The 27,912-nt window shown below is 47.7% G+C and overlaps 1 protein-coding gene across 3 annotated transcripts in view; it reads left to right on the forward strand.

Moving 5' to 3' along the window:
- The window catches only part of PAXBP1 (PAX3 and PAX7 binding protein 1), a 503,587-nt gene that overhangs the window by 373,438 nt on the left and 102,237 nt on the right, over positions 1–27,912 (forward strand). For all 3 annotated transcript variants that reach the window (XR_011283466.1, XM_069636333.1, XM_069636334.1), the window contains exon 13: positions 8,779–8,900. Coding sequence is in view for 2 of the 3 variants with exons in the window: in XM_069636333.1 (XP_069492434.1) it covers positions 8,779–8,900 (122 nt within the window). In the remaining variant the exon portion in view is untranslated. The remainder of the gene's footprint in view (positions 1–8,778; positions 8,901–27,912) is intronic.

Below are 27,912 nucleotides of genomic sequence, written 5' to 3' on the forward strand. Positions count from 1 at the left end.
CACTTGAACGAGGAAATAGTCCTTCTGTCATGATCTCTGCTTCCAAAAGATCAGGACTTGCCCGACTCCCTTGGAAGCAGACCCATAACCCCGGTTCCGAGTGCCAGCCAGTCCCAATTGGGACCTTTTGGACCCTGTCCTGGCGCCAGTGGCACCAGGCTCATAAAGATGCCCAGTCCCAGCGCTGGAAGCGCCGGGCTCATAATGCTTGGGTGGACTTACCTGCAGCAGACCATGCTGCTTACTTACCTGCCAGTTGAGCCCCTGATCCTCTTCTGTTTGGGACTACTTTTCCTGTTGGGTGGGGCAGGAGCCACTCCCTAGGTTCAGAACACTGGAACTCTTCTGGAAAGCAGGAACTCTTTTCTCACCTAGGCGAGGCTGTGGAAGGAGACACCTAAGCACTACAGGAGGCTATTTAAACCACACCCGATGGATGAATCTTGCTTTGCGTTATTCTGCATTCTCTGCAGCAGAACGCTCATCGGGTCTTCTGCTTCTGATCCTGGGCCTAAGGGAACAAAGGCTTACCATCCTGGAATCCAGTCTTCAGCAGCACCTGTAAAGACAAAGAAAGAACAGGTTAGCACTACGGTCTTCAGTGGCAGCGCATCTCTTACCTGGTCCATCGGCTGTCACCAACACCTCACGCTGCATTCCGGCATCTGAAAGACAAAGGCTTACCTACTCTTCGCATGCTCCGGAGGTCTTCGCACTGCATTCCGGCATCTGAAAGACAAAAGCTTACCAGCTCTTCGCACGCTCCGAAGGCCTTCTGCGCTGCATCCCGCATCTGAAAGACAAAAGAAGGTGCGTTTAAAGACATTGGGCAACTTTATTACTCACGTGCCATTACTCCTTCCCACGCCGAATCCAGTGGGTATTCCAGCACCCTTCAGCTTCTCTAATGCTCCGAACTTGTACCTGCAAGATAAAAGGGACAATTGGTGCGCATCGTGAAGCAGGCTACAAGCGCTTACTTACGTGCTTCCAGGCGCTTCTTTTCCTCACGCGGGTTCGATCCTCAACTCTCATCAGCCCGCCATCCGCCATCGCCGGAACCCTGCAAAACAAGAGATATCATTACAAAAGACTTTTAAGACATTTGAAGTCCCCAGAACTTACCGTTTGTGCAGTTAACGACGGACAGCAGTCCTCTGAGGTCAAGAGGCCTGCACCCTTATCCAGTGAAGAAACTGGTTACGGCACCCTGTCCCGAGGCAGATGGAGAGCTCGTAATTCACTTACCTAAGGTGAGGGCGTTAACCTTTGGGGTTCTACAGGAGAAGAGAAAGGGAGGAGGAGAGAGGCACCCAATAACCCCAGTTCATTAATCCCATATTTTCTATCTACAGACATCTTACTCTTCGAGTCAGACATACAGTGCACAGAGGTCCAGCCCAAAGAGCCAACCGTGTGTTACACATCACCTTTGAAGATACGGCATTCACCCAGTCAAGACCGGCGCCTCTGCGGGAATCAGGTGAGCGTTAAACCTTCCTACGTTTTTTTCCCAAGGACAAGGCACAGAGTGCTGCACTGCCTGAATGTCGGGCGTGCCCTGAATTTCTACTTGGACAGGACCAAGGGCAGCAAATCATACGCCCTGTTTGTCACTTTTGGAGGCTCAAGTCCAGGCGATCAGGCCTCTAAGGCTTCCATATCCCGCTTGATGGTCTCTGCCATCAAAGAAGCTTATGAGGGCCAGCACAAGCCGCTTCCGGCCAACATGCATGCCCACGCAGTCAGGGCCAAGGCAACGGCCATCGCATTCCAGCCCCATGTCCCTTGGCAAGTCATAAGCAGGGCGGCCACTTGGGCCTCTTCCTCGGCTTTCTGCAAGCATTACTGTTTGGATGCCGGCTCTAGATCTGATGTGGCTTTCGGACAGGCGGTTCTCAGGAACCTGTTTGCTTAAGGAGGATCTCCTCTCCACCCTGGGGCTACAGTCAGTTGTAATCGCCCATACATTATGGTGGAAAGGGGACGGAACGTAAGAGTAATTGGAAGCTACTCACTGTTGTGACTAACGTACTCCATAGTCCCCTTTCCTCCATATTTCCCACCAGCCTCCCCCCTAATACTGGTGTTATTGGGCAATGTTAAATCTATTGTAGATGTATCAATGGGGACTGAGGTGTGATGCTGTAGGGCGGAGTCAGGGCAGCGCATGCTCCCTGGGCCGCAACCCTGCGTGCCTCTAAATTTAAAGGGGAAGATGGGTTTTTTTCTGGTGAAAAAGGTTTGTCTCCCGTCCCTTGGAAGAGGGACGACCATACAGTACCTTGAGTGTAAGAATTTGAATACCTGCAACTGTGAATCTTTGTAACTCCGCTACAGCTCACATTTCCCCTCTTGCGATGAGCCTGGCTGCTCAACACGCTACCAAAACTGTGTAGTTCAAGCTTATACCAAAGGTTGTGTTGTCTATATCTGTTGTCATAGTTGTTGTGTTCCCAGAGGGTACTGCATTCAAACCTTGCCTAACAGCCCCATGGTGGAGAGGTGACCCTCCTAGGAAAAGAAGTTACTCATGATTGCCTGACCAAATGCTGCATCCGACCTGGAGCTGGCATCCAAGCAGTAGTGCTTGCAGAAGGCCTGAGGGCATAGCCGCTTTGCTGATGACCTGCCAAGGGACATGCCTCCTGGAAGGCAACTGCAGTGGCCTTGGCTCGGATAGCGTGAGTATGCATATTAGCTGGCTGAGGTTTATGCTGCCCTCGTATGCCTCCATTAATGGCCGTAATATCCATCTTGCTATAGAGGCCTTCGAAGCCTGATAGCTGGGTTTTGACCCACCAACGGTGACAAATGGAGCCTCTTATTTGCGGACGCTTAGTTCTGTCGAGTAGAATTTTGGGGCTCGCCTGACATCTAGACAGTGCAGTAGCCTCTGAGGCTCGTCCTTGGAGTCTGCGAAAAAAGTTGGTAGGACTATCTTCATTAAGATGAAAAGACAAGACCACCTTAGGTAAAAAAGCTGGGTGTGTTCGAAGCATCACCTTATCCTTATGGAAAGTAGTATACGGCTCTGAAGCCACCAGAGCCTGGATTTCACTGACCCTGCGTGCAGTGGTAAGGCCCACCAGGAGGGCTATCTTAATGGTGACCAGCATGATGTCCGCAGACCCCATTGGCTGGAATGGTTTATGCACCAGGGCGCCGAGGACCACATTGAGGTCCCACACTGGGTGTGTCTTCATGATTGGCAGGTAGGGCCTAGTCAGGCCCGCCAGGTGTTTTAACCACCGGGTTGGAGAAGGAAAACAACCTCCTCAGCGTTCTGGTAGCCTCTGATGGCTGCCAGATTGGTGCAGCATTTGTCTACCTGCACCCCCTAGTGTGCCAGGTGTGCAGAGAAGGATCGCACGTCGTCCAACTTGCAGGTCAGTGAATCGACGTCCTTAGAAGCTGCCCAGTGACAAAACCTACTCCATTTGCTTTTTTTACTGGCTCCTGGTAGCATCACTCCTTGCGCCCTGTATAATGTCCAGGTTCGCCTGTGACAGATTGCAGATGCCTTAGTGTGACCTGTTCAGGCACCACGCTGCGAGGGCTAACGTCTGGGTGGGGCGGGGTGGATGACAGTGCCCCCCCTGTTCTGATATTAAGTGAGCTGGGCCCAGCGGAAGGTGTATCAGGAGGCTGCTCCGACAGGCTGAGGAGTTCAGAGAACCAAGGTCTTGCCGTCCACCACGGAACTATGAAGATGATCGTACGTCCTTGTGCTCCTGTATCTTGCCACTGCCCTGTGGATGAGGGGGGTGGGGGCATACGCGTGCATGTTGTTCCACTTAATCAGCATTGCGTTGCCCAATGAGCCCCCAGCCCTGTCCCTGCCAGGACGCAATCTCTGGGCACCTCCTGGTGTGCCAGGTGGAGAAGAGATCACCTGCAGATGACTCCCTTCCCCCCCTTGTTCAAGATCCCCTGAAGGACCTGGTGGTCCAGTTACCACTCGTAGTTGTCTGTGTTGGGGAGAATTCTCAGAAATGTGCTCATTCCCTCCACCTTAGAGGCACCCAGCAACTTTGCTGGATTTTTGAGGACTTGATTTTTTTAACCTGGGGGGAAGAGACCCTTTTTCCTGCTCTCATGTATTTTAATGTGATTTTCTACACTGTTTGTTTTGGTTGCACCTTCAGTGCAGTGACACAGGCAAGTCTTCCAGATTTCCCAAGGTTTAAATACCTTCTCTGGGAAAAACTGTTTCCAAGAGCAGTAAAGTGAAATTGACTTTGCTTAGTTAGCATTGTAACTTTCTAGACCCAGCGCACATTATCTTACAATAGTGCTGGAGTGGTTACCTAGTATCCCCTTGGTCTAGCTTCTTATGTAACATATTTTGTTACCCTTTCCTCACTTAATGGCTGGTGGCAGTGGTTTTGTTTTGAACTACCCTGGTTTGCATTTACTGCGACCGTTCGCGGCTCCGGTAAAGCAACCGTGAGAGCCATCTTTTTCAAAATGGCGCGGAGCCATCTTTGATTAAAAAATGGCCCCCGGTCGTCTTTTTTCACCATTTCTTTGTGGAAAGGGCCTTCTAGAGTTTCTCTGCGCACCAAATCAGGTTTGGTCTCTTTGTTAATTTCGCCTTTGGCAGGGTTTCTGAGTGAAACCCGCCTCTGGCTCCAGAGTGTCTGGGGTAGGCAGGAAGTGAGGGAGGTGCCCGAAACTCCGTGCTTAGTCTCCTAGGAGACCCAAATGCACTCTGGTGATTGGCTGGCTGGCTGACTGTCCGGCAAGGACAGCCACCCTGCTGGGTGAGGGACAGCTAGGCTGGAATGAATGGGAGAGAACTAAATAAAAGGTGAGTCTCTTGGCCTGGAAGGCAGAGTCGACCACTGGACAAATGAACCGAAGAAGAGATGCAACTCCTGGACTGTTGGTTTGCCTGGTGAAGCCCTGCTGCAGGTCCGAATTGCCAAGTTCATCTCGACTGAGAAGCCCCTTCAAGGACGACTTCTTCCTTTGAGTTGGTGGGACCAATTAACTCGTAAGCCACCTGGATACCATTCTCAAGGCTAGCTAGGATTAACCAGGGAGAGGTACACCAGCTTGTGTGCTTTAATCTACAGCTAATGGAGCTGAAGTGACTCCATCTTGTTTGCTTTTTCGACGATCCCGTGCAGTGCAGGAGTCCTCCGTCCTCCCTCTTGGCCCCACGACGGAGGCTCAGGAACAGTGAGATCTGCAGGACCTGCCAGGAACCAGCGTCGTCAGCTGCATTTTGTTCTTCATACTAAGGTACTGTGCCAACCCGATTGAGAGAACGCCTCTCTCGTGGTTAAAGTTTGTCAAACATTTCCAACTTGCAGGCCTAATCAGCTTGTGACCCGACATATATGATTCTTAGAAGTAGTTTAGGTGAAAAAGAACTTTTGCAAAGACTTCTCCGTTTGATACCAGAACTGCTCTTTCCTATCCTGAAAACTAGCCCATTGATTTTGGCCTGGCCTATTGACTTGAATTGAACTCTTCTGGTGAACTGAAACTATTTGCGCTGTCTAATTTATGTGACATATTTGACTTACTTTGTGCCTTTTGCTCCCTTCTAAGTAACGTAACTGCCATTTGGGTCCTATTTCAGGGGAGCTTAAACTGTCTTAAAACCTTAGCAGTTTGTATTGAAGTGTATTGGTTTATAATATTAAGTTACCTCCTTCTAGTGAAATGTTTTCTAAATGATTGTGTAATAAATTGAGTGTTTTTACCAAGAAACCTTGAGTAGAAGTGTCTACTTGAACCACTGTGATTGAAAATCCTCGAACTACTTGTACTGCTCACATTCACTCTTGAGATAAGCCTGGCTGCTCAGCTCGCTACCAAAAACTCTGTGGTACAGACTTGCACCAAAGGTTGGTTTGGCTAACACCTGTAGTCCTAATTGTGTGTAATGGTCCCAGGGGGTACTGCCTGCAATTCTGCTTAACGGGGGCCAAGGCAGAGTGGCCGTGTGTGCTTGCGGCAGAACCGGAGGGCGCATGTCCTTGATGACATCCCTAAGGATGACACCCATCTGCGGAGACCTAATGAGGGTCATAAACTTTTCAAAAAACCTGTACTCGCAGGCCGGTGGAGCGACCGGAGGTGCGGAAATGGTGCGCGGGGACCTGAGAGTGCTGAGGTCTGGACACGTTGCCTCACTGTCTGTGGGGTATACCTGCCCTGTGACGAAGGGTATGCTATGGGCCACGTGCCAGTTAAAGACCAGTCCCATCTGGAAACTGGTTCCCCTACCTGTTCCCCAAAGGGCGATGGTGTTGGACAAGCCACCCTCTTGTCTGCCTGCATACCATGTGCCTGCACCATGGCGCTTGCTGCACTGGGCCTGGGCTCGTCCAAGATTCTTGGCGGTGAAGGTTATGGCCTACCATGCTCCTCAGGACGAGGCCTGGAAGGCGGATTGCCCTTGCTGTGTCGCTGCGTACAGGCACTGCCTCAGACATTTGACAGGGACTAGGGTGTAGCCCCTCTGATGTCAGCCCGGTAACAGAACCTTGCGGTCCCTCAGTGCCCTCACCGGTAGTCTTGCGACCCCTCGGCCTGACGGTCGGTAGCTGTAGTAGCCTCAGTACCTGCACTGGTACAAGAACCTGAAAGGTCCCTCCCACTCGTGCGCTTCCTGAGAAAGGTGTCGCCTTTGATGGGTGTGGATGAAAGCAGTGCCCCTACCTTGGGCCTGGACTTTTGCTTGACGAATTCCTTCAAGCCCTTTGGAGGTGATCTGCTGAAGAGCTCCCTCCACCGAGCTAACCTGTTCTTCAGAGCGCGAGATGAAAGCACGTTGCGCGTGGTATATCCCTCCCAGCTGTGGTCGGGGCCAAGGCAGCGGAGACAGAGCGTGTGGGTGAGACGTAGGGTAGAACCCCTTGCAGGCTGGACACCTGCTGACGTCGCCATACGCTGGGATGGAGGGTGGCACCAGAGGACAGATTATCTGAATGAAGAAAAAAAAAAGACCCTTCTCCGGGGAAGAGCGTGTGTAATTACTAGGCCGGAGGCCTAACCCAGGAGCGCTGGTGAAATCGGTTTGTTCCTGTCGACGCGGAAAAGGACTGAGGCTTGGCGCTGATGGGCAGAGTCAGTGGAGTGCATGCTCCCAGGCCCCTGCGTGCATCTAAATTTAAAGGGGAAGAGTGTTTTTCTGGTGAAAAAGGTTCGGGCTCTCGTCCCTAGCGAGTGATGCCCATACAGTATGGAATAAAGGGGACGGGATGTAGTAGGGCAATGTATGTAACAATCAAATATACTTTCAAATACTTTTCAGGAATCAGCACAAGTTTAGTGGATACTCTTTAGAGATGCTTTTTACACACTTCCTACACCGGGCGATGACTTCATTCACAAGGACAGTGATGGCATTTGTATATCACACTAGTTATACTATACAGATTCTGAGGATTGCAGAAAGGAAAGGTTAAAGGAAGGAAAAAGGTTAAAACAGGTTCTCGGTATAGGTAAGGACAATTAATCTTCCAATGAGATCTAGACAAGCCTTTCCCAGCAATGACTGTCTAAAACAAGTTACCACTTACGAGGGACATAACTATCAAAGTCAATGGACTAGAAGAGTCTGCAGGGAGCCAGGACAGCCAAAGTCAATTGGAGCACAGTTTATGGAGCTGAGGCACTTCTTAGCTACAAAGTCTTGCACAAAGTTAGATAGTCTTGTAGAAATCACTTTGTGTCACAAGCTGTCGCACTTGTGAAAAAGCAGAGTTGGAATCATATAGCCCATGAAAGTCTCAACTGAGGAGCACATCTAACGATACAATGAGGTAAGTATTTAAAGTCTAAACAGTACCTCTGGTTTGAAGAAGAGTGGTCCAGCTGGATTCTGTCCTGTTGCAGCAATGCAGATCCTGGGTTCCTGAGCCTCAGTCGTGGGGACAAGAGGGAGGACGTCTGGAGGACTCCTTCAGCAATTTGGAGGTCGTCGACAGCTACAGGCTATTTTCGGGTCAGCGGCACTTTGTGGTTTCATCGCACATAAACGGCACCACTGCGGATCTCGGATACTGGTTGGGCCTCCTTCACTCCTTGAGTCCAGCAGTCTGGTGAGGGGACTCGAGCTCTGGAGGTTTTAGTAAACTAACTTCAACCCTACACTATGGAGAGACCTTAAATGGTCACCCATACAAAGAATAAGACTAGGTGAGAGGGGTAAAAGATTCCCACTCACCTAGGGACAAGTTTATTTACCAGGTCCATGCAAAAAGTTATGGGGTTGTCACAGGTCGCGAAGATTTATCATAATTATGAAAATCATACCCAACCCGGCCTACTTTTTGTTTTGAAGTAAGCAACTTTGAATATTCCAGACCAACCATTGGCAGAATATGCAAAGCATGTGACTAAACAGATACGAGTATCGGACCATTACTGGGTAAGTAATGTGTGTCATGAATGTGCATCTAGTCTGCATTTGTTCACTTTTCTGTAAGGCTTCAAGTAACCATTTCATATGGGGAGGATCACTATAGAAATGTGCTTTTTATACCAGCCGACTGACTAGGAAGAGGGACTTCAATGTTTTGTGTCATTATTAAAAATCTACACACGTGGACGTGTATTTTTCTTTCCCACCGTTGGTGTAGTAGCCCACCCATCTCTTTACAAATCTGAATTGTGAGAGTATTAAATACAGCCTGGTGGCAATCTTTAATATGGGACATATTTAATGTGTGCACGTTTTTATCTTGGCAAATAAATGATTATACTTGCAACAATACATTTTTTTGTACAAGTTAAATAATTTGCCTTTTTTAATAGGTGTTGCTGAAGGTGTATGGGACCCTTTTTCATCAAGCCAGACGTCCAGATTAGTAGCAATTGTGCAGAGACTTATAAATGGATATCCTTCAGTTGTAAATGCTGAAAACAAGAACACACAGGTAACATTGGTTTTATGTACATTATATTGATCCCAACATGTCTAAAATTGCCTGTTTTGTTTGGTAGCTGCAAATATAGGCTTCTGGAGCTGCAATTAAAGGTTCTTGAGGAGACTGGGAGTTGTCTGACAGACAGGGGTACAGGAGCTGGCAAGCGCTCAGGTGTCATGTAATTTTAAGCCTACAGATCGTTTTTTGTAATGGGCCATATAGGTAGTCTTTCAGCAGTGCATGCTCATCTAGTAAAAATAAGCAAATTCACGTGAAAAGTGAGCGGTCCCCAATAAGGCATTTAGAACTCCCCAGTGAGAGTCAATAATGGACACACCCAAATGGGAATGAGACCAAGACCAAGTGCGGGTCAAGTCAAAAGTAAGTTTATCTAAACCAATATAGGGCAAGCGGAGAACTCTGCAAACTCTGCGAGCGCTCTGCCAAAAATCAGCAAACATTCTTATTTATTACAATGTTGCATCATAGATGACGTAAGCTATAGGGGGCACATAAGTTGTGGGGATTGGGTGGTGAAGGCTAGATACTATGTAATCCTTATGCCCAGTGCTCCAGGATTGGCGGAGGTCCACGTGGTGCCAGTGCGATGCCTGCAGGTCAGCTGAACTCATCCGGGTGGATCTTTGGTCGGTTGGTGGTTGATAAATCTTTGCATATGCTAACATTTGCCCTTGTGGCCTCACACTCATTCTTGGTTAGACGTAATTCAAAACGCCATATGAATCCTACGAATCGTTATTCTAACATCACAGGAGACATAACACATAGCTCTGGGTGTGAGTCGTTCATTATTCTAAAGAATAGTATACAAGGGGTGAACAATAGGTCAACAGCTTTCACAGGTTCAAGAGGCTTATCGAGGTGCGTTCCAGGGATACATCTATCTTTTTCCTCCGTTAGATCTAGCGGGGGGAACATCTTTATAGTATGTTAGTACAAGAATAAATATATGGCCACCGTGGTCAGTCGGAGTGAACTGAGAGGAGGTAATGCTCGCCGGTCCTTTCGAGGGCCGTCCCGTGCAAGTCAGAACTATGGCACGGTAAACTTTAATGCTGGACAAACTTCAGGAAGCCCCGCATACTACCCACTAAGGGGTCAGCGATGTGGCAAAGCCAGAGGTAGAGGCCCCAATCCTAGAGGAGCCGCATCCTCTGATCAGAAATTACCATCAGATCCAGGTCCCCTCCCATGTCACCCCGGTTTGGGGGGAGCTTAACATCTTTCCTCACGACATGGGAGGGGATAACTTCAGACCAGTGGGTCATAAAGACGGGTGCCCACGGGTACTGCGTGGAATTCGCCCGACCTCCAAAATTCAGACCACCGCGCCGACGGCGCCTCTCACTGGACCATCTGGAGATCCTGAATCAAGAGGTGGAAGCGCTGCTGGGAAAGGATATCATAGAAGCTGTCCCTATTCTTCAGGTAAACCAGGGTATTTATTCAGTGTACTTCCTTGTATCCAAAAAGGACCTCACAGACCTGCGCCCAGCGAACAAGTTCATAAAACCTCAAAAGCTTTGCATGATAACGCTACAGGAGGTGATCCCACTGTTGAAACAGGGGGACTACATGGCAACATTGGACATGAAAGATGCATAATTTCATATTTCAATATTGCCAGCACACAGGCAATATCGAAGGTTCATGGTAGAGGACAGGCATTACCAATTAAAAGTGCTCCCCTTCGGCATCGCCTCAGCGCCAAGGGTGTTTACCAAGGTACTGGCAGCAGTAGCAGCACACCTGCGCAGACTATCCGTCCCTGTTTACCCTTACCTCGACGACTGGCTCATAACAGGGGACTCGTACTATGCATGTTTTTTGAACACCCAAAGGGCCGTAGACCACCTGTTCAGTCTGGTATTCTCCATCTGGAAAAAATCCAGTCTAGTCCCCAGCCAAGTAAAAACATTTCTGGGGGCTCTAATCTGGACAAAAGACAGCCTCGTCTTCCCCTCCAACGAGAGGGTTCAGAACATGCTTTTTCAGATCCCTCAATATGTAGCCAGTCGGGAGGTAACGGTGCCCAAAGCCATGCGTTTGCTAGGGATGATGCACATACTTGGTTTGTCACGCGTGGCTGCGCATGCGTCCCATGCAAGAGTGGCTCAACAGCCAGTGGTGGCAGGCTAGCGGACAATGGAAAGATCTGGTAGTGTTCTCGCCAGCCCTCGTTCTTTCTCTGCAGTGGTGGTCAAGGGAAAACCTTCACCACCCCTGCAGTGGAAGCCACTCTCACGACACTCCTCTTTCTCGGGGTGGGGGGGCTCACCTGCTTCAGCAGACAGCGCATGGAGTGTGGTCCCCACAAGTAGCATCCAACCATATAAACCTACTGAAGCGATTAGCAGTGTTCAGGGCATTAAAGACTTTTCAGATGCAACTACAAGGGAAGACAGTGCTGATTCTAATAGCACTACAGCCATGTATTACCTGAACAAACAGGGGGGTAGTGGGGAACTCACTCTCCAGGGCTATCCAAGCTGACCCAAAACATTTGGATATGGGCTCTCAAACACAAGACGTTTCTGTTGTCCCAACATGCTCCAGGGTAACTCAGTCTTCTGGCAGACGTGCTCAGCAGAGATTTCCCTCTGCCCGTAGAGTACCAGTGGCGTCTGCACAAAGACATCGTATCCAACGTCTTCGCAGAATGGGGCTTCCTAGAGATCGACCTGTTCGCAACTCAGGAGAACGCCCAATGCCAGGACTACGCCTCCAGGTACCCCCAGAACTGCTCCAAGGGAACGGTCTCTGGATAACATGGTCAGGGAAATGTGTCTAGGCTCCCCCACCCCACCCCCAACTCCCCTTCTAAACAAAATAGTGCACAAGATGCACCAGGAACCAGTTACCATGATACTGGTGGCCCCCAGGGGGGCTCGCCAACCCTGGTTCTTGATCTGATGGAAATGTCCCTCTCCACCAGTAAAACTACCCTGCCTGTACAACATGTTGTCTCGGGACAGGGGGAGACCCTACACCCATGCCCACAAACTCTGAATTTAGCAGCCTGGCCCCTGAGGTCATAGAGTTGAAATGCATGGACATACTCGGGGAAGCGAGGAAACCTAACACCAGTTTTTGCTATGCCAGCAAAAGGAAACGTTTGTTATCTGGTGTAATACCAAGGGGGTCAATCCCATCGATTGCTCACCCACACACATTGTACTTTACCTAACCCATTTGTTGGACACAGGGTGGGTCTTCAATTCTCTGAAGGTTTATCTGGCTGATCTTTCAGCCTACACCACGTCACAACAACAGTTGTTACTGGTAATTAAGGCATTTATGGAAGGGGTTAAAAGAATGTTTCCTCCCATTTCTCACCCAGCTCCTGGATGGGATCTAATTGTGGTTTTAACCAGGCTCATGGGGTCTGCCTTTGAGCCAATGCATAAAGCAAGTCTAAAAGACCTTCCTCATAAGACTGGTTAGTGAACTACAGGCCGTTTCTGTTCTAGACCCCTTTCTTACAATCCACAGGGATAAGGTAGTTCTGCACACGCAATCCACATTCGCGCCTAAATTCATCTCGAAGTTCTATGTGAACCAATCGATTGAACTTCCTACCTTTTTCCAGAATCCAGCTAGCATGGCCGAAAGAAGCCTGCACACACTAGATATGTGCACAGCAGTCATGTTCTACCTGGAAAGAACAAAACCACTGAGGAAAACAAACCAATTTTTCTTTTCAGTGGCAGCTGGCAGGCACGGGATCCGGTCTCTAAATCAGCTATCTCAAGGTGGATTGTCAAATGCATCACACTGTTACGCTCTTGCTAAGAGAGACTGTCCTTCAAGCCTAGAGCACACTCTACTCGGGGCACTGGGGCTTCCATAGCATTCATTGCAAATGTTCCCCTAGATTCCATTTGCAAAGCGGCAAACTGGAGTTCTGTACACACCTTTACAAAACACTATTGCCTAGACACTCATTCTAGGTCTGATTCTCAGGTGGGACAAGCAGTACTAAGGCATCTTTTCTCTACTGTTCTTTCTCACAACCCACCTCCAACTCTGGGTTCTGCTCGCTTGTCATGCACAGCATGTGATTCTAAGTATATTAACAAGCATCAGAAAGACATGCATTATCGCAATAGCATTTCTGATGATTGTATCTGTTTAGATTCGCATGCGCCCTCCCTACCTCCCCGTTCAGGGTGGAAGTAACGGCGGCTTACTACTTCTCTCTTCTTCATGTACTCACTCAGATAGCCTTTGGCTCCGTCGTGGCAGAAAAAATACAATCGGAGGGACCTCGGCACATGCGGGATTTTGGGTACACTACACGTCACGATAGGCATAGTGTTACAGACCTGCCTATTCCGACGTCCCCTTTCGGTCTCTGAAAGACGAGATGGAATACTCTACGGTTACCATTAGATGTCAGACCATATGCACAGCTTGTGAATCTAAGCAGATACAATCATCAGAAATGCTATTACGGTCAGTAATGCATGTCATTTTAAATACAGGTATGCAGATAAATCTAGAGGTAAGTAAGCACTAAAACATCATATGAAATCGGAGTATAAAAACAAAACACTATACTTGAAAGTACACAGACCCAAGTATAGACCTTATCTGAAGTACCTCACAGTACTTCTAGGGAAGTCGAAACCTTTTCATACACATTCAGTATAGGTCAAGCCTATTCTTGGGGAGTAAAAACCAATGGTTACTTTTTACAATTACATTCAGTAATGCAAGGGCAGTAGACCCTTCCAGTTGTATAATGATTCTCAGCACAAATCACTTAATCAGTCAACTGGACACTATACTTTTGGTGAATAGTGGAACACTTATTCTAGGTGCAGTAAAAACCTATGACTACTTTTGTCATAACACCGTTATACTAGGTGAGTAAAACCTAAGGATGTAATATACAATTACAGGTGCTTTTGAAATCAGGGAACACCAGATTGAGATAAGCAGTAACTCTAACTTATTTTGGATGGCACACAGCTAACACAAGGTAAGTAAAATCCACATACTTTGACTTCACAATGAAGGGGAAAGTAAAACCCGATGTTACACTTTAATGAATAGTTATTCTAGGTAGTTATTCTAGGTAGGCAACAACCTGATGCAGACTTAAGGACAGGCTAACAGCAAGTCAGGGGAAGCAAGACCCAGTTGGGGACACTCCTACAATTATCCTCAAGGGACTAATCTGTTGATACCAACACTTTACTTTTGGGAAGAGGCACAACCTAATTGCAGGAGAGTAAAATACCTTCACATCCACTGTTAGGGAGAATTCTCATAAATGTGCTAGTTCCCTTCACCTTAGAGACCCCCAGCAACTTAGCTGGATTTTGAGGACTTGATTTTGTTTACCTGGAAAGAGTGAGCCTTTTTTCCCACTTTCATGTATTTTGATGTGTGGTGTTCTTTGACTTTGGAGTTTTAAGAGAACTCCATAGGCATCTTTTCATGTGTTACACAGCACCGTCCGTGCAGTGACACATGGATGTCTTTTTAGACTTCCCTGTTTCCCAGAGAATGTAAAGTGAAATTGACTTTACTAGTCTTTTCAAAATTCAAAGACCCAGCACACACCATCTTACAATGGATTGCTGGAGGGGTTACATAGTATCCCTGTGCCTAAACACTCATGTAGCAGTCAAATGCTACCCTTTCCTATTGAAAAGGCTGTTAACAGTGGTTTTACAACAAACTACCATGATTTTTCCCGACCGCGAACAACGGTAGCTAAAAATCACGGGAGCCATGTTTTTCAAGATGGCGCCTTAAGCCCCTTTGTTTAAACGGGTCCCGGTCTTCTTTTTTTGCCATTTCTTTTTGGAAGGGTCCTTCTAGAGTTTGTCTCTGCGTGGCAATCCAGGCTTTGGCGAGCTTCAGGACTGAAATCCGCCCTTGGCGTCTGAGTGTCTAGGGTGGGCAGGAAGTGAGCGAGGTGCCCGAAACTCCCTGTGCTTAGTCTCCTAGGAGACCCAAATGCACTCTGGCGTGATTGGCTGGCTGACTGTCCGGCAAGGAAAGCCAACCTGGTGGGTGAGTGACGGATATGCTGGAATGAATGGGAGAAAACTGTTTAAAAGGTGAGTCTCGTGGATTGAAAGGCGGAGATGACCACTGGAACGAAAGAACCAAAGACGAGCTGGAAGAGGACGACTGCTGCAACCACTGTACCGTTGGTTTGCCCGGTGAAAACCTTCTGCAATTCCAAATCGCCAGAACTCCATTCGACAGAGAAGCTCCTTCATGGACGGCTTCTTCCTTAGAGTTGGTGGGACCAATCGGGTTCAGAAGACACCGGGATCGGATTCTCAATGCTGGTTAAGGTTTAGCCATGGAGAGGGAAACCAGTTTGTGTCTTGAAGTAACGGCTACTGGAACCGAAGTGACTCCATTTTGTTTGCTCCGACAAGGATCCCGTGCAGTGCAGGAGTCCCCCGACGTCCTCCCTCTTGTCCCCAGGACCGAGGCTCAGAAACGGCGAGATCTGCAGGAACTGCCAGGAACCAACGTCTTCAGCTGCATATATTTGCTTCACATTAAGATACTGTGCCATCCGGTTGAGAGATCCTAACTCTTGCAGTGAAAGTTTGTGAAACTTTCCCAATTTACAGGCCTAATCGGCTTGTGACCCCACAAATTATTGTTTTTTCACCTAAACTACTTCTGAGAACTTTTGCCAAGACTTTACCATTTTATACCAGAACTGATCCATTGACTTTGGCCTGGCCTATTGAACTGAACTATTCTGGTGAACGAAAATATTTACACTACCTTGGAAGTACATATAATCTATTCAACTTACTTTTGTCCTTTTTGCTCACTGCTAAGTAATTGAACTGCCATTTTGCTCCTATTTCAGGGGAGTTCAAACTGCCTCAAAAGCTTACAGTTTTGTATTGAAGTGTATTTGTGTATAATATTAAGTTGCCTTCTTCTAGTGAAATGTTTTACAAATGATTGTGTAAATAAATTAATAAGTGTTTGTGAACATGTGGATGTGGAATCAACGGCCGGCGGCGAATCGAAGTGGGAGACGCAAGCGGGGGGAGGTTTCTGGCCGTCGGACACAGCGCAGCTCACCCGAGGGGCCGCGGCCAGTAAACCGAAGTTTCAATTCGAACGCAGATGGGAGGGGGTTGCGGAAGCTGGTGGAAGCTCAGAAATGGGAACTCTGAACCACGAGGAAGGTGAACAGCGTCTCTGGCGTCCGTTCATTAACAATGATGAACAAACAGGAACAGGCGCCGAGAGAGACAAACGTGACAGACTTGACAATACCTTCCCGCTCCTGCCTACAAACAAGAAACTCACCTGTTAGTCAGTTCGGCAGCAACCCATGGAAGGGGAAAGCCACCGAAATGGTGAATGAGACATCTTGGCAACCTTCGTACAGAGAGAAAAGGGGTGGGGCTTATAGGGGTTATTCATAGACTTAATAACCAAGTCCCTTCTGATTGATCAAAAGCCATCTGTCCCCTATTTAAGGAAGAAACTGACAACGGACTGAGTGTTTCATCTGATTTCTTTCAGAACACCTGAGCTGAGGGAGAGAGAGCCACACCGTAGACGCTCTGGGCTTATGAGGATTAACCTAAGGAGACAACAGGTTCATCCCTACAAGGAAGGAGCAGAAGACTGAATTGAAGTTCTTTATATTTTTTTAATACTTTTCCTTGTACACCTGAATAAAAAGGCTGTTTTATTTTCCAACTCTCTGCCTTCTTGCCCCATCCTTACAAATTTGGTGGCAGCGGTGGGATAAGGCAGTACGCAATGGAGGCCATAATAAAAGCCCTGGCTGAAGGACAACAGCAACTTCAACAAGCAATCCAGGTGCAATCTCACCAGGCCTAGACTGATCGCCAAACCCTGCAGCAGGCCCTACAATTGCAAGCCGCCGATCAAGACGCTTTGAAGAAGGTAACTGAGGCTGTGGTAGCTAGAGGGAACCCTATGGCTCCAATGGCGGTCCTACAGAAATTCCATCCCGATGAGGATCCGTGCTATTTCCTTACCAATTTTGAAAGGGTAGCCCGACATGCCCAGTGGCCAGTGGAGAAATGGGGCCACTTCATAGCCCCTTTATTAACTGGAGTCATGCAGGGGGCTTATCAGGCGGCTAACCCAGCTGGAGCCTCGTATGCTGATATAAAAAGGATAATTCTAGAACGTATGGGAATGGACGAGGAAGCCTACAGAATCGGACTCAGGGAGACCAAGTTAAAGCCCGGGGAAACGCCCCGGCAGTTGTACTATCGCATCCAGGATATAACAGACAAGTGGTTAAAACCAGCTAATAGTGTTCAAGATTTGGTGGATAAAATAAAACTGGAGCAGTTTACAGAGGCTCTTCCCCCACCTATGCAATGGTGGGTATGACAACACCATCGACCCACGTTGGCAGAGGCCATTGACATCACTTCTGCCTTCCAGAAGGCAGCCTCTGTCCGTGGAATTACCACCAAGTTACTAAAAACTACTACCATGAAGGGACCTGGAACAGGGGAACCAAGACCTCCACGGATGGAACCAAAGACTGTAACCTGGCCTAGCATAAGCAGACAGCCGCAGTGTTTCGGCTGTGGGGACTGGTGACATATTGCAAGGTTTTGCCCCAAGAAATCTACACCGGCTGAACCAATGGAAATTGGGTTAATTCAAGGAAAAGAATTTAGGCGAAGTCGAGACCCGTACTTCCTAGATTTGAGAGTGAACGGGACATCTAGACGAGCCCTACTTGATAGCGAAAGTGAACAGACGGCAGTCGGACTGGAAGTAAGTGGGACTGGGACGATGGCTCCAATACCTATCAAATGTGTTCATGGTGTTACTAAGTCCTAACCCTCAAAGGAAGTTACCATAGAGGTAAAAGGGGTTGAATCTAAGATGAAGGTCGCCATCATGCCTCATTTACCAACCCCAGTGTTATTAGGGACCGATCTGCCATCATTTCAAGATTGTGTAAAAGATGCTGAATGGCTACTAACCGCCCCATTCCCCCAAATAGACTTGGGGGGGGGGGGGGGGGGGAACAGTACACCCCAAAAACATCACAAGAAAAGTAGGAATTAAGTCAGAAGAGGGGAAAAGGGAGTGGGCTGAAGGGAACAAATTTACTGGGTTGATAGACTGGTTACCAGAGGCCAAACACCCTACCTATCGGAGTGAACTAAAGACGGACCCTACCCTGAAAACTGCATGGGAACAGTCCATTGTACCTCCCGAGAAAGGATCAACCTATCCATGTGTCATGATGCCTACCCCCAAGGAGCCAGACCGGGTCCAGCGTCCCCGGAAGCAGACATCATGTTCCCGGGGGAACAGGCTCATAACAAGTGAACTTTAATGTGAAGAGTGCTTTTGTGTAAACTTACCTGATGCAGACTGTGCTGCAACATACAGGCTTCCTTGAAGCCTGAATGGGACTATTTTACCTATGGGACTACTTTACCACTAGGGCGTGGCTGGGGGAAGAATACATACCTGGAACTACTTTGGGGGCTATTTAAGCCACGCCCAGACAGCAGCTCACGCTTCGCGTTGTTTTGCACCTAGCAGCTGGACGCTCACCGTGTCAGCTCCTGCATCCTGGCTCCAGCCACGCCCGATTCGATCCTGGAACACCTACAAGGAAAGGAGAGAAGAGAGAAGGTGAGAACAAGAACATTACCAGTTTCTTACCTGTGTCCGGGACCATCACGCCGGCTACCTGAAGAAGAGTTTATTTTAAACGCTTCGCGTTGCTCGCTGCAGCGCCGCGCTCCCTCACCTGTCCACGAAACATCTTCATTCTTCATCGCAACCCTCTGCATGGTCCACCGCATACCTGCACCTAGGGGAAGAAGAAAGACAAAAGGTGAGCAGCAGGATCGTTTTGAAGAAACCAGGTTTCCGTCTTTAATACTTACCTGTCTGTACCAGGCGGATCCTCTCTGCATCTCGGGTCGGCGCTGCTTCTTGGGCAGTTACCGTACCCTGGCCCCTAAGGGGAAAAAAGACAAAGCATTACTGGATGTATTTAAAAGACATTTCAAGGAATCATCCTACCTCTTACTCACCTGAGTTATTTCCGGTGATTCCATTCTTCCACTCCTAAAACTCCCGCAGTTTCTGTAATAAGGAACGGACTTCAGATTTCGAAGACAGATGAAAGGGAGATCATTCTCTTGAACTTTTACAAACTGCATATTACAGCGCCTTGCCAGGAAAGTCAGGTGGACTTGAACCTCACTTTTCCAGCTAACCAGTGAAGTAACTGTATATACACGCACCCCTGCACCAGAAGCAGGATGGAGAGTTCATCCTTTCGAAACCTAAGGTGAGACTTAACAGGGGCATTTTAGGAGGTGGTCGAAGGAGAGTGAAAGGGGGAGGTGGGAAGCCCACGTGTCACTCCATAGATAGCTAATCCCCTTTCTCCATCTGCAGAAGGATTCTCCTGCGGATCAGACAAGCAGGATTCGGGGATTCTGTCCAGTCGGTCTTCCGAGTCCTGCGCATCACCATAGAGGAGGCCACAGCAGCCCAGACCAGATCAGTGCCTCTGTGGAAGTCAGGTGAGCGTTACACCATGGTTCAAATTAACAAGGGGTCTTCTGTATCGAGTGACTAAAGGTCAATCAAAGGAAGAGGTAGAACAATTGTTAGTGCCCCTAAGTTTCAGAATGACTGTGATAGAACTAGCACATGACGACACCACTGGTGGTCATCTGGCCAGGGAAAAAACTCAAGATGTGCTAAAAAGGTTTTATTGGCCAGGAGTGTATCGAGATGTGGGTCGATACTGTGAAGAGTGTGTGGTCTGCCAGAAGACAAATCCCTGTATACCCCCTAAGGCTTTTCTCAGAATTGGGATGGATATCGTGGGCCCACTTGAACCTAACAGTCACAGTCACGGTCATCAGTTCATCCTGGTCATTGTGGACTACGCCACAAGATACCCTGAAGCCTTCTCCATGAGGGGTACCAGTGCTACTAATGTATGCAACTTCTTGGTACCTTTCTTTGCCCGGGTGGGTTTACCAGCAGAAGCAATTACTGATCAGGGAAGGAATTTCGTCACCGGGGTCATGCAGAAAGTATGCCTACAACTAAAAAATAAGGCAACTTCGAACGTCTGTTTATCATCTGCAAACAGACGGCCTTGTAGAAAGGTATAAGACCACCATTAAGCAGATGTAAAAAAAAAAAATCACTGAACCATCAGTAGCAAACTGGGAAAGAGTACTGCCACCCCTCAGCTCTAATGGGGAGAATCCTGTGGATGATGTTATTAGGACACAAATCTATAACAGTCCTGGACATCACAAAAAGTGAATGGGAAGCCAGGAAGAGGAAACCCAACTCACTGATTATGTTATGCAATTACGATAAAATCTAACAAAATTGAGAGAATTGGCACAAGAGAACCTATTCAGAGCCCAGGCAACCCAAGAGAAATATTACAACCGTAACTCCAGGGTACGATCCTATAAGGTACTGGTGTTGTTGCCTACGTCCTAGAACAAGTTGTTGGCCCAATGGAGAGGCCCATACACAGTATTGGCTGTATTAGGGCCAGTCAACTACTTAATAGAACAACCAGACAGAAAAGACTAAGAACTATCATATAAATCTATTAAAGGAGTGGAAAGAACCCATTGTTAAAACTGTGGGAGTCCAGGAAATGAACATATCCACTATCAAAGAAGAGGCAGAGCCAACTGCACTTCAGTCGGTCCAATGGGAGTCTGAATTACCAGATGAGAAGAAGAAAGAACTGTTCGAGTTCCTTACCCCTCTGAGGAACGTATTTTCCTTCTTACCTGGCAGAACCAACCTGATAGAATATAACATAGACTCTTCCAAATCAATTTGTTAGAATAAGGCCATACGGGTTGCCAGAAAGCAAAAGGGCTGCAGTTCAGCAGGAAGTAGAAGAAATGTTGAAACTGGGAGTCATCGAACGTTCTACAAGCCTTTAGTCATCACCAATCAGGCTAGTACCAAAACCGGACAGTTCCATCCAGATGTGTTTGGAGTATAGGAAATTAAATGGCATTTCAACATACCAAGCCTACCCTATGCCTTGCATAGATGAATTGTTGGAAAAGCTAGGGGCGGCACAATATTTGACTACAATAGACCTTCCCAAAGGTTACTGGCAAATTCCTTTGACAAGGTCAAGACAGCCTTTGCGACACCATCCGGGTTATACCAGTTCACGGTATTACCTTTCGGACTACATGGAGCCCCAGCTACTTTTCAATCACTAATGAATCGGATATTAGTTCCACATGGGGAGTATTGTTCGGCTTACTTGGATGATAGCATAGTGTTTAGAAACTGTTGGAGAGACCATCTCATCCATCTGCAGAAGGTAATAACCGAACTAGACACAGCAGGTTTAAAAAAACAACCCAAAGAAGACGATAGGAGCACAACAAACTCGATATTTAGGATATCTGGTTGGAGGAGGGAAAATCAGACCTCTGTTGGACAAGGTAGACGCCATACTAAGGCTTCCTATGCCAAGTAACCGCAAACAAATAGCCTTTTTGGGGTTTGTAGGTTACTACAGGAGATTCATTCCTTTATTTTCTTCAGTAGCAGCTCCATTGACCGAAGCCCTGAAAACTACCTACAAACAAGATTTACACTCCGACCCCAAGGCTCGTCAAGCTTTCCACCAGTTAAAGAAGGCCATTTCAGCTCTACCTGTTCTCCGGTGTCCCAATTTCAATGAGGAGTTCTTTCTACAGACGGATGCCTCCGGTTCTGGTCTAGGTGCAGTGCTTTCACAGGGGGTTGACGAGAACATATACCCTGTTGCTTTTATCAGTCAAACTCTTGGCACATGAAGAAGCTTATTCGACAATAGAGAAAGTGCCTTTTTATTAAATGGGCAGTGGAAACCCTTAGATATTACCTCTTGGGGCAGATATTTACGGTATTCAGACCACGCCCCTTTACAGTGGCTGGCTATTAAAGATTAAAATCAGCAAATGCTGCAGTGGTTTCTAACGACCTGCTTTTTGTTTCAAAACCCTTCATAAACCCGCTGCCTTCCAGGTGGTACCTGATTACTTGTCCAGGAGTGTTGATCGACCCAAAGGGCTCGATTCTTCGGGGAGGGTTTGTGAACATGTGGTTGTGGAGGCAGGATGGCCTCTAAGTTTGACCCATGCCGTGTTGGAATCAACGGCCAGCCACAAATCTAAGTGGGAGACACAAGCGGAGGGAGGTTTCTGGCCGGCAGACAAAGCAGAGCGGGGCCACGGCCAGTAAACCGAAGTTTCAGCTCGAACGCAGATGGGAGGGGTTGTGGAAGCTCAGAAATGGGAACTTGGAACCACGAGGAAGGTGAACGGCGTCTCTGGCATCCGTTCATTATCAATGATGAACAAACAGGTACAGACGCTGAGCGAGACAAACGTGACACGGACTTGACAATACCCGCTCCCCTCTCCTGCCGACATACAAGAAACTCACCTGTTGGTTCGGCAGCAACCCACGGAAGGGGAAAGCCACCGGAACAGTGGATGAGACATCTTGGCAACCTTTGTACAGAGAGGAAAGGGGCAGGGTTTATGGGGGTATTTATAGACTTAATAACCAAGTCCCTTCTAATTGGTCAAAAGCCACCTGTCCCCTATTTAAGGAAGAAACTGATAACGGACAGAGTTTCATCTGATTTCATTCAGAACACCCGAGCTGAGGGAGAGGGAGCCACACCAAAGACTCTCTGGGCTTATGCGGATTAACCTAGGGAGACAACAGGTTCATCCCTACAAAGGAAGGAGCAGAAGACTGAATTGAAGTTCTTTATATTTTCCTTTAAATACTTTTCCTTGCACACCTGAATAAAAAGGCTTTTATTTTCCAACTCGCTGCCTTCCTGCCTCATCCTTAGTGTTTTACCAAGAAACCTTGAGTATAAGTGTCTACTTGAACCACTGTAATTGAAAGTCCTTTGTCTAACTACTTGTACTGATCACATTCACTCTTGAGATGAGCCTGGCTGCTCAGCTCGCTACCAGCAATCTGTGTGGTACAGACTTATACCAAAGGTTGGTCTTGCTTGCACCTGTAGTCCTAATTGTGTGTGGTGGTCCCAGAGGGTTTTGCAAGCAATTCTGCCTAACATCTACTTTCTATTAGACTGGCAAAACAGTTGCTAAGGAAGAAAAGCCGTTAACCATACTTTTAAGAATAGTGCATCACACATTCAAGATCAGTAAGAACTTTTGTAACTGTTCACTCTTAGAGTTGGTTGGTAACCAACTCTTTACAAGTAAGTAACTTTTAAACACTTATTTTCTTTTCTAGGCAGAAGTCCCAATCCCTTGAAAGTCTTTCCCGTTTTCTTGGAGCATGTTTTCTCAGTGACAGAAGGGGGATGGGGGGGTTAATAGGAGTAGTGATCAACAGGCAGTGTCAGAATAGGTTCTTTAGTAGCAAAAGTCGGTTTCCTTAGGAAAACTGGGCAAACAGATAAGTACTACACTTTAGAATTTGGAGGGTCCAGGGGCTTCACAGAAGACACCCTAGCAGGATTCTAGCAGTGGGACTGGGTGTACTGGATGAGAGGCCTCCCCATCACAGAAAACAACCCATAGCTACACAGAAATCCTAACCGGCTCAAGCCAACACTGTACTTCAGCATTGAGGATTGTGCAGCAGAAGAACTTCAGGGTCTGCAGCCAAATACCCGCTCATTGGATTCCTTGTTGTGGTGACTGACAACAAGACCTTAGAAGGGACTATGCAGCAGGGATCGATGAAGAAGGCTCTAGGCAAGGTCTCCTTTGCGGCTGAATGCAGTTCTGTGGATTTGGCGCCTTTTCAAGGAGCACAGAAGAAGACCGAAAATCATGGTTGAATTCTCGTTACAAAGGTCCGGCACTCGGGTGAGGGGACTTTTCGGACTTGATTTGTATCTCTGGAGATACACCAGGATGTCCACGAAGTTTCAGCGAGATTCAGAATTCGGAACACTGTGTACCGCACAATGGCTTCAGGTCCCAGGGTATTGCAACAAAGCAAGGTCGCAGCAATATGTGGGATGGCTCAAAATGCAGGTCTTCTTGAGTCTAGTGGGTCTCACCAGGCTCGGGGTCGTCGTTTTCGGAGTCCCCAGGTCGATTGGAAGGAAGGGCTACAGCAGGCTCCGGTTACAGAGCAGGCTCTCCGGTCACTGGAAATTGTTTCCGCTGCTTTTTCTTCGTCATCCTCTTCGGTTTAAGTTCCAGTGGTCGACATGTCTTCAGCTTCCAGGTTTGCAGCATTTATCAGAAATTGCAGCACAACCTCTGCATTCTCTGCCCGCATTTTAAAAGAAGGGGCGGTCTGGTTGTCCAGTCAGGCCAGCCAGCCCCCCACTGGGATTTGTCCCCATTCAGGCAAGGCGGAAGACAAAGGGCTGGTGAGTTTCGGACTCCTCTCTCCCTTCCTACTCACAGACAGACTGGAGCCTGGATGGGGAGTCCAGGGGACTCCCGACGAAGACAAAAAATCACACAAAGGATTTTCTTGCCCTGGATGTCAGGCCAAGGAACAAGAAACGACAAACACTAAAATAGCGAAAAAAGACTGGGGACATTTTAGTAAAATTTGACGCCCTTTGGTCCCTTTACTGCAGCTGTGAACACAGCCTGCAGTGAAGGTGCACCAAATTAATACAAGGTATCACTGCCACCTGCCATTGACGGTAAGCTTGTCACTGTAACATTTGTTAGTTTTAGTGTGAAAGGGCATCCATTGCCTCTCCCCAGCACTCCACATAAGGTGGGGTGTGCTGGTTTCACTTAACAAAATGTAAAAGGGATCCAAAGATCCCTTCTACCCATGGGAACTGTAGTTCACTCAAGGTTAGCACAAGAACGTTAAAAGGGGATCCCCTAGGGCAACCCAGCAACAGTCACTTATTGCCAATAAGTTGTTAGAGGATACCTTCAAAAAGACACTATGGAGAGTTTTTAAATGACACCCATAAAAAGAATTAAAGATTATGCGAGTGTGGAAAAAGGTTCCCACTTATTGAGGTATTAAGGAAAGATATCCCACTAATAATGCAAGATGTTCTGGGGTTGACCCAGGTCATGAAGATTTACCAGTTCTGTGCAAATCTTCACTAACAGTGACAGGCTGGAATGAAAGGGAGAGAACTGTACAAAAGGCAAGTCTTTTGCTTGGAAGACAGTCGACCACTGGATGAAGGAACCAAACCACTTGAAGAGGACGCCTGCTGCAACTCCTGGACCGTTGGTTTGCCCGGTGAAGCCCTGCTGCAGTGCCAACTTGCCAAGTATGCATCGACGGAAGCCCGGCAAGGACGACTTATCCCCTTGAGTTGGTGGGACCAATCAACTCCAAAGTAAGCCACCTGGGCATCCTCTCAGAGTTAGTTGAATTTCGACTGCAGTTGCTGCTGGAACCGACTAGCCAGGGAGAGGAACACCAGATATGTGCGTTGCTTTGAAGTTGGCTAAGCGCTCCAGGAAGATCCTCCGGACTCTCAGGAAGCAGGACTGACCGAGCCTGAGCCACCTAAACAGAGTGCTGGACCCCAGTTGTAAGGAAAGCTCATCTGAACAGCCAAGTGTCCCTGGTGGTGCTGTTTGCTGAGACGCGAGGAGCTGAAACCACAAAGTGCCACTGAATAGAAGTTGAAACATTTCTGTCGCTGATAGTCCCATTGCAGTGCAGGAGTCCTATAGACTTCCTCACTCTTGTCCCCACGACTGAGGCACGAGAACACAGGATCCGCAGAGCGGCACAGGAAAAGAAGCCAGCCAAAGCCCTTTTCTTCTTACCAAAGGTACTGTACAGTCGAAGAGAACTTACCTCCTGTTGTATAACTTCACTTGATGTCAATTAAGACTTGTTGTGGTTGCTTCTGTAGAGTTGCTGACAGCTTCTTTACTTCGCAAGCCTAACCAGCTTGTGGCCCTACTTTGATTTCTTCTTTTCTACAAAGACTTCTAAAACATTGCGCAAGACTTGTTTACCTACCCCTGAGAAGTGCTTCAGCTAACCTAGACTTTTGCCCAATTGACTGTCCTTGCCTGGCTCCCCGAATGACTTCCTCCCTCTGGCATTGTTTGGTCTTTCTTCCAGGAAGGGTGTTGGGGAGAATTCTCATACATGTGCGAATTCCCTTCACCTTAGAGACCCCAGCAATTTAGCTGGATTTTGAGGACTTGATTTTTTCACCGAAAGAGTGTGAGCCTTTTTTCCCACACTCATGTATTTTGATGTGCGTTTTACTCTTGTGTTCTTTAATTATGGAGTTTTAGAAGACTCCATAGGCATCATCTTGTTCAGGTGTCACACAGCACCCTCAGTGCAGTGACACAGGGAAGCCTTTTGGCTGTCCCAAGGTTTAAATACCTTCTCTGGGATAAACTACCATTTCCCAGAGAATGTAAAGTTAAATTGACTTTACTAGTCTTTTTAAATTCCTAGACCCAGCCCGCTCTATCTTACAATAGAGTGCTGGAGGGGTTACCAAGTATCCACCGTGTCTAGAAACTCATGTAGCGGTCAAATGCTACCCTTTCCTATCGAAATGGCTGGTGGCAGTGATTTTACAACGAACTTCCATGATTTTTCCCGACTGTGAACGCCAGTAGGTAAAAATCACGGGAGCCATGTTTTTTAAGATGGCGTCTGAGCCCCCTTTGTTTAAACAGGCCCCGTCTTTTTTTCACCATTTCTTTTTAGAAATGTCCTTCTAGAGTTTGTCTCTGCGTGCCAAACTAGGTTTGGTTCCTTTGTTCCTACGCCTTTGGCGGGTTTCAGGACTGAAGACTGCCTCTGGCGCCAGAGTGTCTGGGGTGGGCAGGAAGTGAGGGAGGTGCCCCAAACTCCCTGTACTTACTCTCCTAGGAGACCCAAGTGCACTGTGGCGTGATTGGCTGGCTGACTGTCCGGCAAGGACAGCCACTCTGCTGGGTGAGTGGCAGCTAGGCTGGAATGAATGGGTGAGACCTGTATAAAAGGCGAGTCTCTTGGACTGAAAGGCAGTCGACAACTGGAACGAAAGAACCGAAGACCAGCTGGAAGAGGACAGCTGCTGCAGCTACTGGACTGTTGGCTTGCCGGTGAAGCCCTGCTGCAGGTTTGAATCGCCAAGTTCACCTCGGCAGAGAAGCCCTTCAAGGACGACTTCTTGCTTTGAGTTGGTAGGACCAATCAACTCATAAGCCACCCGGATACCATTCTCAGAGCTGGTTAGGATTATCCAGGGGAAAGGACACCAGCTTGTGTGCTTGAAGAATAGCAACCGTAATCGAAAATTTGCCAGTTTGCCAGTTTGCCAGCTTTGCAACCAGTCCTGGTGCAGTGCACGAGTCCCCTGATGTCCTCCCTCTTGTCTCCACGACTGGGGCTCAGGAACAGCAAGATCTGCAGGAGCAGAAGTCTTCAGCTGCATCTTTTTCTTCTATACAAGGTACTGTGAAAACCCGACGGAGAACTTGCCTCACTGCGAAGGTGCGTACAACTTTGGCAACTTGCAGGCCTAGTCAGCTTGTGACCCGACATATGAACCTTTCTGCTGCGAACTACTTCCGAGAACCGTGGCAAAGACTTTTCAGTTTAAATACCAGAACTGTTTTTACCTATACAAGACACTAGTCCCTTGACTTGGGCCTACCTATTGGATTCAATCAACTCCTCTGGTGAACTAAAAGTATTTGCACTGTTGAAGAGTAACTCCATTATTTGTTTTAACGTATGCCTTTTTGCTCCTACTTCACATGCTCTGAATGCCATTTTGCTGTAAGTTCAAAGCAGTTGAAATGTCTCAGAACCTGATGGTGTTAAGTACTGTAGTATATTTCAGTGTGATATTGATTGCCTCCTTCTAGTGAACTTTTTCTAAATGACTGTAATAAATTACGTGTTTTACCAAGAAACCTTGAGTATAAGTGTATCTGAATACTTGTAATTATAGACCTCTGTGTAACACCCTTTCAGGCTCACATTCCCTCTTGAGATGAGCCTGGCTGCTCAGCTCGCTACA

Source organism: Ambystoma mexicanum, chromosome 7p (assembly GCF_040938575.1).
Source record: "Ambystoma mexicanum isolate Mex_15411 chromosome 7p, UKY_AmexF1_1, whole genome shotgun sequence".
Classification (NCBI taxonomy): domain Eukaryota; kingdom Metazoa; phylum Chordata; class Amphibia; order Caudata; family Ambystomatidae; genus Ambystoma; species Ambystoma mexicanum.